This window comes from Ictidomys tridecemlineatus, chromosome 5 (genome assembly GCF_052094955.1).
Source record: "Ictidomys tridecemlineatus isolate mIctTri1 chromosome 5, mIctTri1.hap1, whole genome shotgun sequence".
Taxonomy (NCBI): Eukaryota; Metazoa; Chordata; class Mammalia; order Rodentia; family Sciuridae; genus Ictidomys; species Ictidomys tridecemlineatus.
In genome coordinates, this window is record NC_135481.1 from 18,869,103 (window position 1) to 18,878,690 (window position 9,588).

General features: G+C 38.3%; 1 protein-coding gene across 3 annotated transcripts in view; it reads right to left on the reverse strand.

The window, feature by feature from the left end:
* Positions 1-8,675, reverse strand: part of Snx1 (sorting nexin 1) — a 47,193-nt gene extending 38,518 nt beyond the window's left edge. For 2 of the 3 annotated variants that reach the window (XM_021727363.3, XM_078048898.1), the window contains exon 1: positions 8,416-8,675. In XM_021727363.3, coding sequence (XP_021583038.1) covers positions 8,416-8,574 — 159 coding nt within the window. In that variant the 5' untranslated portion in view covers positions 8,575-8,675. The remainder of the gene's footprint in view (positions 1-8,415) is intronic. The other variant, XM_005316676.4, reaches the window with a different exon arrangement.
* Between the last annotated feature and the right edge of the window lie 913 nt (positions 8,676-9,588).

Genomic DNA, 9,588 nt, shown 5'->3' on the forward strand with positions numbered 1-9,588 from the left:
GTTTGAAAACTTCTACAAAAACTTCTATAATCTAAGTAAACTTACAACCTTACTCAAATGGAGTGTAGCTCCCAATTATTGTTTTCCAAAACAACGTATGAGTTTTGCTCTCTTACAAAGTGTCTCCAACCATCATGTCTATAGAAATGTCATCACTGAAACTTTTGAAAGTTTTCCATATTTTCAGTCTTGTTATCTATATCACTGTCATTATATTGAGTTCTATTTCTGCAGACAGTTCAGGTCTCAGTTATAGAGAACTCATTGGATATACCTACAAGTTGTTCTTTTACTTCAGTTGACTTAAAAATCAAATAAAAAGACAAAACACAGCAAAAAGATTGGAAAAAATTTTATATAATTATTCTACCTATTATTAGCATTAAAAATATTTGTTACTTTTACAAAATTATTTTAATGTATTGAACCTGACTGTTGAGCTAGTTAAGGAAAACAATGAGTAAGGCCACTAGATATCTCACTAAAAGGACAGTACATTATCTACCAAAATTAAGCTACAGATGTTCTACTTAATTTTCTGGCATAATTTCTCTATGAAACTTTTTTGGTTTCAAATTCACAGAACTCAGAAGGGCCCAGAAAACTACAGAAATATCCGAGTGCTAATGGATGATTTATCCTCTAAATCTGAAAAAACAAACCCAGTTCAACTATGTTCTGAAAGCAGACTGAAGCCCCAGCTGTCCATTTGACTAAGCAAAAGAATAAGTCAGAAAAAGTTGAGCAACAGGCTTTTCCTGGAGATGAGATACTTATGGCTACTTGCTCTAGCAACAACCAACTACTCATGATTTATTTTCGCCAAAAGTGCTGAGAAGCTTTGAAGACCAAGGGAGAGAAATCAGAATATTATTTCCCTCCCCCCAACATAACCAACTGTAAATGGCCAAGTCAGAAGTACCTGAGTAAGCAAAAGGGGCAGCAATTCTCTCCAGAAAGCAGAAAAGTCCAACAGCAACGTTTGCAGTTTCTCTTATATGCCCCAAACTCTTTATTTATTTAAATATTTAACTACACTGGGGATTGAACCCAGGGCCTCACACGTGGTAGGCAAGGGCTATACCACTGAGCTACATTTTAAAAAATTAGTTATTTTAAAAAATTTTATTTTGAGATGGGGTATTGCTAAGTTGTCCAGGCTGGCCTCAAATTTTCAATCCTCCTGCCTCGGTCTCCCAAGTTGCTGGGATTATAGGCATGCAACCACAATGCCTGGCCCCAAACACTAATTTTAAGTTGGGTCCTTATCAGTCAGCTTTATGAGTCTTCTCTTTTCCTCCAAAAGTGTTTTATAACTACATTTTTTTTTTTTTTTTTGGTGGGTGGATATTGAGGATTGAACCCAAGGGTACTCTACTACTGAGCCACATCCCCATATTGGGGCCTTGAACTTGAGATCCTCCTGCCTCAGCTTCCTGAGTTGCTGGGATTACAGGTGTGCACCACTGTGCCCACTACCTCCATAATTCTGAAAGTTAGGTTAACTGTTAGGGCAATTTAATGATTAATAAACTGATTAGAACCAAGAAAAAATAAATTAAAATTTTAAAAAATGAGCTACACCATAGCCCTTGCTACTAAAAAAATAAATTAATGATTCTGTACTTCATGGAAATGTAAATTTTCAAGAAGTACAATCTGTTTATCATTTGAGCTAAACACTAAAGTGAACTTTTGGCCATAATACCTATCACTGCCTTCTTTTTCTTTTTAATTTTCTGTAGTTGTAGATGGACAGAATGCCTTTATTTTTTATTTTTATTTTTTTTATGTGATGCTAAGGCTCAAACCCAGCGCCTCACACATGCTAGGCAAGAGCTCTGCCACTGAGTTACAGCCCCAGTCCTATCACTGACTATTTAAAGAATATTTTTACCAGAATGTGGAATTTCAACTTGTCATGTTAACTCCAAAATGTAGTATTTGAAGGAATGTGCCTGTAGAAGATATTATACCTGAAAGGGAAACTTACCCATAACTATTTCAATGACTAAACCATTATTAAAGAAACTAAGCAATACACCCTTTATGTATGTGTGTGGGGGGGGGTAACCAGGTATTGAACGCACTCAACCATTGAGCCATATCCCCAGCCCTATTTTGTATTTTATTTAGAGACAGGATCTCACTGAGTTGCTTAGCCTCTCGCTTTTTGCTGAGGCCAGCTTTGAACTTGAGATCCTCCTGCCTCAGCCTCCCAAACTGCTGAGATTACAGGTGCGCGCCACTACGCCTGGCAGCAATACACCTTTTCATAAAGATATGTATAGAGCTGGGTGTGGTGGTACACACTTGTAATCTCAGCTATTCAGGAGGCTGGGGCAAGAGGATTACAAGTTTGAAGCGACCCTGAACAACACAGAAAGACTCTTAGCAATTTAGCAAGACCCTGTCTCAAGATAATAAATAAATAGGGCTGGGGATATGGCTCAGTGGTACAGCATTCCTGAGTTCAATCCCTAGTACTGAAAATAAAAGGGTATTTTTAAAGATATTGTTATGGAGATTCACTTTCAGAAGTTTGATTAAGACCACAAAAGGTCTAAGTGCCAAGTAACTTATTGAGGACAGGCTACACCTTTGGGAACAAACGTGCATGTTTTACAGAACAGAGAATTAAAGTACTGGCCAGTTGAACTATGGATGTCCTTACAGCTATTAATAAAACTACCAAATTCTGTCCCAGATCCAAAGAAGTTATTCTATGAACACTCAAGGTCTGAAAAGAGCTGAAATGGTGTGACCACTACGGAAAGTAGTATGGAGGTTCTTCAAAAAATTAAACTAGAATTATCATATAATCCAGCAATCCCATTACTGGGTATACATCCCAAAAATATGAAAGTAGGATCTTAATGAGATATTTGCACATTCATATTCAAAACAGCACTTTTTGCAATAGCTTACAGGTGGAAGCAACCCAAGTGACCACTGGTAGATGATGGATAAACAAACTGGGGTAATATACAAACAAGAGAGAATCATGCAAGTTAAAATGAAGTACTGACCCATGATACAATATGGATGAACCTTGAAGACATTATAGCAAGCAAAAACCTATCAGAAAGAGACAAATACTGCATGATTCCACTTATATGAGATATCTAAATTAGTCAAATTAGAAACTACGCTGGCTTCAGTGTAATTTGCCTGTAGTCCCAGCTACTGGGAAGAGACTGAGGCAACAGGATGGCTTGAGCCGACCAGCTCAAAACCAGCATGGGCAATATAGCAGGACTCTGTTTCAACAGGGAAAAAAAAAAAAAAAAAAGAATTATTTTCATAGAAATGTAAAATTAGAATGATGATTACCAAGGACTGGATAGAAGAGGAAAGGGGGAGTTATTCTTTCATGGGTACAGAGTTTTAGATTCGCAAGTTGAAAACATTCTGTAGATGTTTCACATCAATGTGAATATACCTAACACTACTTTACTGTATACCTAAAACAATTAAGATGGTATATTTTGTGTTTTTTTTTTTAACCATGATTTAAAAATTGATTTCTCCCCACAAGGATACATACTATACTAATCACAGATTTAGAGCTAGATTCTATGAGTATGCCCTTTCCTATTTAAACGTTAATATGTAACTTACATTTACATAACTTTCTGACATCTACATAAAACACTGACATTTAGGAGTCAACTGCTATCCCCAAGACATTTTAAATACCAATAAAAGTAAATTATACTGTGCATTAATCTTAAACACCAGTAGACATATGTAAATGATTCTTTTTTTTGGTACTGGAGATTGAACCTAGGGAGCTTAACCCCTGAGCCACATTGCTAGCCCTTTAAAAAAAAAAAAAATTGAGACAAGGTTTGCTAAAATGCTTAGGATCTTGCCAAATTGCTGAGGCTGGCTTTGAACTTGCGATCCTTCTACCTCAGCTTCCAGAGCTGCTAGAATTACAGGTCTGCAGCATACCAGGCAACATATGTAAATGATTCTTGACTAATCAAATTATTCAAAATATGACTTTTCAAGTTCCCTTTGCTATTCCTTTTTTATCTTATTTCATTTTTTCCCCAAACATTTCTCTAATCATCACTAGGGCTTCAATTCACAAAATAAGAGTAATGGGCCAGACACAGTGGCACATGCCTGTAATCCCAGTAGTTCAGGAGGCTGAGGCAGGAAGATCACAAGTTCAAAGCAAGCCTCAGCAAAAGTGAGGTACTAAGCAACTCAGTGAGACCCTGTCTCTAAATAAAATACAAAGTAGGGCTGGGGATGTAGCTCTGGTTGAGTGCTCCTGAGTTTGATCCATGGTGTATACACACACACACACACACACACACACACACACACACACAAAGAGAGATGGGAAAAAATTCCAATTGTCCACCAAAAGAAGTTGCCAGATTTGGCCAAAATCTGAACTGAAGGTATTTATGTTTTCTTCCTTTCTCTCAGCATGAGAAGACCTGCCACAGTTCTTCCCTTTTATTTATAAGATAAATCTAGTCATGGTCCCAGCATGCTGCTAAAGAGGGTAGGCATATAAGTACTGGGAAGGCAAATAAAATAATTTGCTTCAATTCTAATCACTTTAGGTTTATAACTTCACAAACACAATGAGGGAGCAATAAGCCCATAAGAGGATAAATCAAATGAGGGGGAAAAATATATGAGATTTATATATATAGTTTTTAACAAGACAATTTTAACAATTATGAGCACCAAAAGAATGGCTCTACTTTAGACACTTGTTTTATTAAGGGAAAAATTACTCCTATTCCCTAATTAATAGAATTTTAACTAAAAAGCTATACATCTGGATTCAATTCAGATAATATATAGAGACTAGACTTTTCTTATATATGGGCCCACAAAGAGAAAGAAGAGAAGGTCTTAGGTATTGTTAAGAATCAGAACTTCCAAAAGCTGGTTTTTCAGCCTAAGAGTAATGACTTCAGATTTGTTCTAATAATTTTTTTGCTTCAGTCTCTTCCACTTAAATAATTGGTTTACAGATTTTGAGATGTACATCTTTCAATTATAAATCAAATCACATTTTTATTATTTTACTAACAAAGCCAATACTATACTCAAATCACATTTTTATTTCTGTGTTAACAAAGCCCAGTACTCTTGGGCTGTAAAAGAAAGACGACGGGATGATTAACAGCAGCAGCTGTTAAGTCTAGAAAATTGCACGCATACCATAATTTAGTTTTAAAAATTTATAAGCCTCATTTTTCAATTCTTTAATTCCCATCACTTTGCCTCCAAAATGTAACTAAACACAATATGAAGATTCACTTGTATCAATAGGAAATTACTCCAGTCACTAAGTGCCTACTTTGATGGCTTTTAGTTAATCAAATCAATCTTATTAGGTTCTTTTTTGTTGTTGTTTTTGGTACCAGAGATTGAACCCAGATGTGATTCACCACTGAGCCATATCCCCAGCTCTTTTTATTTTTTGAGACAGGGACTCCTAAGTTGCTTAGGGTCTTGCTAAATCAGTGAGGCTGGCTTTGAAACTTTCAGTTCTCCTGCCTCAGCTTCCGGAGCCCCTGGGATTATAGGCCTAAATTTTGATTTTTGATAACTGTATTACCTATTTTTAGGGTTAATTAACTTTTCTAATCCATGATTACATTCTATGGATTTTTTTCTTAGAATAATTTTAGTTTACTAAATGCTCATCAACAAATACAGCTCAAGCCCTCAAAACATTAAGTACTTTTAAAAATATTTATATTTGGAAGGAACTGTTCTAGATATTTCACAGATATTCTAATTTACTCCTCAAAAACAACAGAAGTAAATATAGCCATCCTGGGCTGGGGATGTAGTTCAATGCTGGAGTGCTTGCCCAGCATGTGCAAGGACCCAGGTTCAATCCACAGTACTGCACTGCTCCAGCACACACACACCCCCACACACAAAAAAACAGTCCCTCCTTCCATATATGATGGGATTAGACTGGTTCCAGTAACCCACCTAGTGCAGCTCTGGTCCACCCCATTATCTGGGATGCTCAAGTTTATTATATAAAATGGCACAGTATTTGAATAACCTACAGAGCTCCCTTAAACCTAAAATCATCTTAATTACTTATGGTACCTAATACAATGTAAATAGTTTTTAATACTGAATTGTTTAGGAAATATAGATAAGAAAGTCTATACCTGTTCATTACAGAGCAACCTTCCCCATCTGCCATCTGTGGTTGGTTGAATTCACAGATGTCAAAGTCAAGATAGGGAGCCCAACTGTACTATTAGTATTCATAATTTGTGGGTGAGAAAATTTTATACAGAGTATCTTATCTAAAGTTAAGCAAGTAATACAGTCTAGATTTAAGTCAGAATTCAAATTAATTATTTTATCCTTCACTGTTATTCCTTAAAATACAGAAGTGCTACAATCCTTTGCAATCCTCTATATTCTCTGGCTCACAACTAAAAGTATTTATTGAAATGTAATTTGTATTTGATGGCTGTTTAACAAAACAGTTTAACTAGTGAGGAATCTTGTGGCTTCCTGAAAATTAGTATCAAGAACGACAACTCAAAGAAAGACAGCTCACAAGGGGTATTTCAGTTTCCTTAGCAACTCAGTTTTTCTGTATCAAATCTAAATAAAAATGACTATGATTTCTGTGGCAGAACAAGGTCATTATAATCCCCTCTTCCTCCCATTAGCTGGAAAGTAGGCAAGGGATTTTACAATCTTAGGAGAGAGGTATCATGTGAGATCAATTAAATTATGGCTCCTGAACTTCTTTAGAGAATTCTGGAAAATAATTTCTCACCCTTCCAGCCTCGCCTTTGGAAAATAAATCAACATTTGTCCAGGAACCAATCATTTTCAGTGCCGGAGTATCTATTTTCAAATACTTGGTCTGAATATCTATCATCCCAGAGTTACCAACAGTAGCTGTTCTCCAAGATTTATGAGAGATTAACTATACAAAGATTTGTTTAAAATTTGAACAAAGATAACAACAAGAATTATTTCCTGGAATAACAGACTTCATTAGAAAGTTTATATTAGCATCAGCAAGCACTGTAGGAGCACCATTATGGACTTAATTCCTGAATACTATATAGGGAAAATTCTAATGATTGTCACAGAAAAGTTTCAAAAAAAAAACAAATCTTTTTTTCTGACATAAATGAGGTGAGTCTCAAACTTTTACAGACACATACTGCATTCAAAATTTTTAAAGCAACTTAGGAGACCCTGTCTCAAAAAATAAATAGGGCTGGGGATATGGCTCAATGGTGAAGCACACCTGGGTTCACTCTCTGGTGCCAAAAACAACAACAAAAAGAACCTAATAAGATTGATTTGATTAGCTAAAAGACATCAAAGTAGGCACTTAGTGACTGGAGTAGTTTCCTATTGATACAAGTGAATCTTCGTATTGTGTTTAGTTACATTTTGGAGGCAAAGTGATGGGAATTAAAGAATTGAAAAATTGAGGCTTATAAATTTTTAAAACTACATTATGGTATGCATGCAATTTTCTGGACTTTAAATTTAGTCAATTAGTTTCTGAGTAGCTACTATGAAGAGAAGCCTAATCCAGTATTCAAAAGATAAATTCAGACTCAGCACTGAACTTTACAACCTGGAACTAACTATAGTAAGAGCTATGAGTCAGTATTCTCATAAAATAGCCCTAAACATCTCAACTAGTTCCATAACTGTTTATTGAGTATCATGTTCCCCATATAAAGGTTAGTTTTTCCTGTATCTTATTAGAAATCTGTATATTTACCATGGGAAATGTCATTTCCTCCTCCCATTTACAGATTTGCTCCCAATTAGGTACTTGCCACTTTAATGCATTCTTTTAATAGCATGTTTTCTGGTTTATGTGGTAATTTATCTGGCAGGGCCTTATCTGAACAACGAGCTTTGGCCCTATTCTCCTGAAGAGAGGAGTCAACCTAACTTTTATAAACTAAGATCCAGAATGGGCTTTTGGCAATAACTGGTAAGTGCAGATCTAAGGAGGATTTGTGGGCGGGTCACTAGTCCAGGCTATTCCAGATAACGTTCTTCAACCTAGCAGCAGTATGGCAGAGGAAAAGTCTAACCCCAGCCCCTTATCCTGACCTATTGAGTCAGCATGGCCAGAGCACAACCAGAAAACAGCCCCGTGGATCTGTGGGGCGATCACACTGCAAGGCCAAAGAACGGTCTCGGCGGCTCTTGGCTTTTAAGAACCTCGGCGGCGAAACCACCACAACCCCTCATTCCTCAACCTACCGTTTGGCTTTCACTCAGGGCCCCCCATCCCCGACTGCAGACTCCGAAGCGATGTCTCACCAGGCCCACTCTCCTAGTTCCCTGGACCCTCTCCTGGCATCTCTTCTCTCTTGGGGCGCCCTGTCGCCTGCTGCCCCAAAGGGTGGAACTCACCGCTGCCGCGGCGCCAGTGAAAATGTCTTCCCCCTCTGTGTCGCTGTCCCCACCTTCGGGTTCTGACCCCCCGGCTGTCCCCTCAGACTCCGCATCCAAGCCGGGGAACGGCGGAGGGAGTCTCTCCGAAGCGCTACAGCCGCCACCTCCCGACGCCATCTTCCTCCACCCGCGGCGGAAGCCACAACAACAACTTTATAGAGAGAGCGCCGTGAGCAAAGCGTTCTATCGGTGCGAGGAGCGCAAGGGCCGCGACAGACCCTGCGGGACTGGAGAGGCGGGACCCGGGCTCCGGGGGCGGGGGGGGCGGGGCCGCGGATGCTGCCCAGCAAATCCCGGCTCCGAACCGCGACGCTGCGCTCTTAACAGGGAGGGCCAAGTGGGCAAAGAAGGCGGAGCTAGGGGCTGCAGGTTCCTGAGGCCCTTTGTGCTGTGCGTAGCTTTATCTAATAGGTTTCTGAGAATTCGTTTGAATAAAGGAGTCTAAAAATATTAGACTATCCATTCCAAGCACAGTACCCTCACAGAGATTCAATTTAAAAAGTTTTTTTTTTTTAATTGAGGTCTCTGAACAGACTACAGGAAAGTTTTATCACTCTTTGGACATTCAGTTAATTTGTTCTATATGTACTGAGCATGTACTGTGAGCCTGGCACCTCGCTGTGCTTTTGAAATACTGAAATAAGCTCTTGGACCATTGGGTGCTTACAATTTAATGAGAGAGGCAGCCATGTAAGTCAACAATTCCATATGTTCATGCTGTACTGTATGCTGGGGGAAAAGTAAAAGAAAGTTTTATCTGCTTGGAGAAGTCAAGAGGCCTCACATACGGTGTGACACATCATACTACTAATTATGGCTGGAAGGTTAGAATTATCCTTTTATTTGCTGTGGAGTAAGGGGGTGGAATAAATGACAGGGAAATTGTTAAACTCTGAATAAAATGTTCCTGGGACCCAAATTATTCGCTGGTTGGTCATCCAGTCTAAATCAACTAGACAAACAAGACCGGAATTTAAAGATATGGGACATGTTGTCATATGATGCTGCTGCAAGATACTCCTAACTTTATTTTCAATAGAGATGAAACTTTCACCAACATTGACAAAAAGTTTTGTTTCTAACTGCAAATTCCTCAACATCGGGTTCACTCCTTCACAGGTGTGTGAGCTG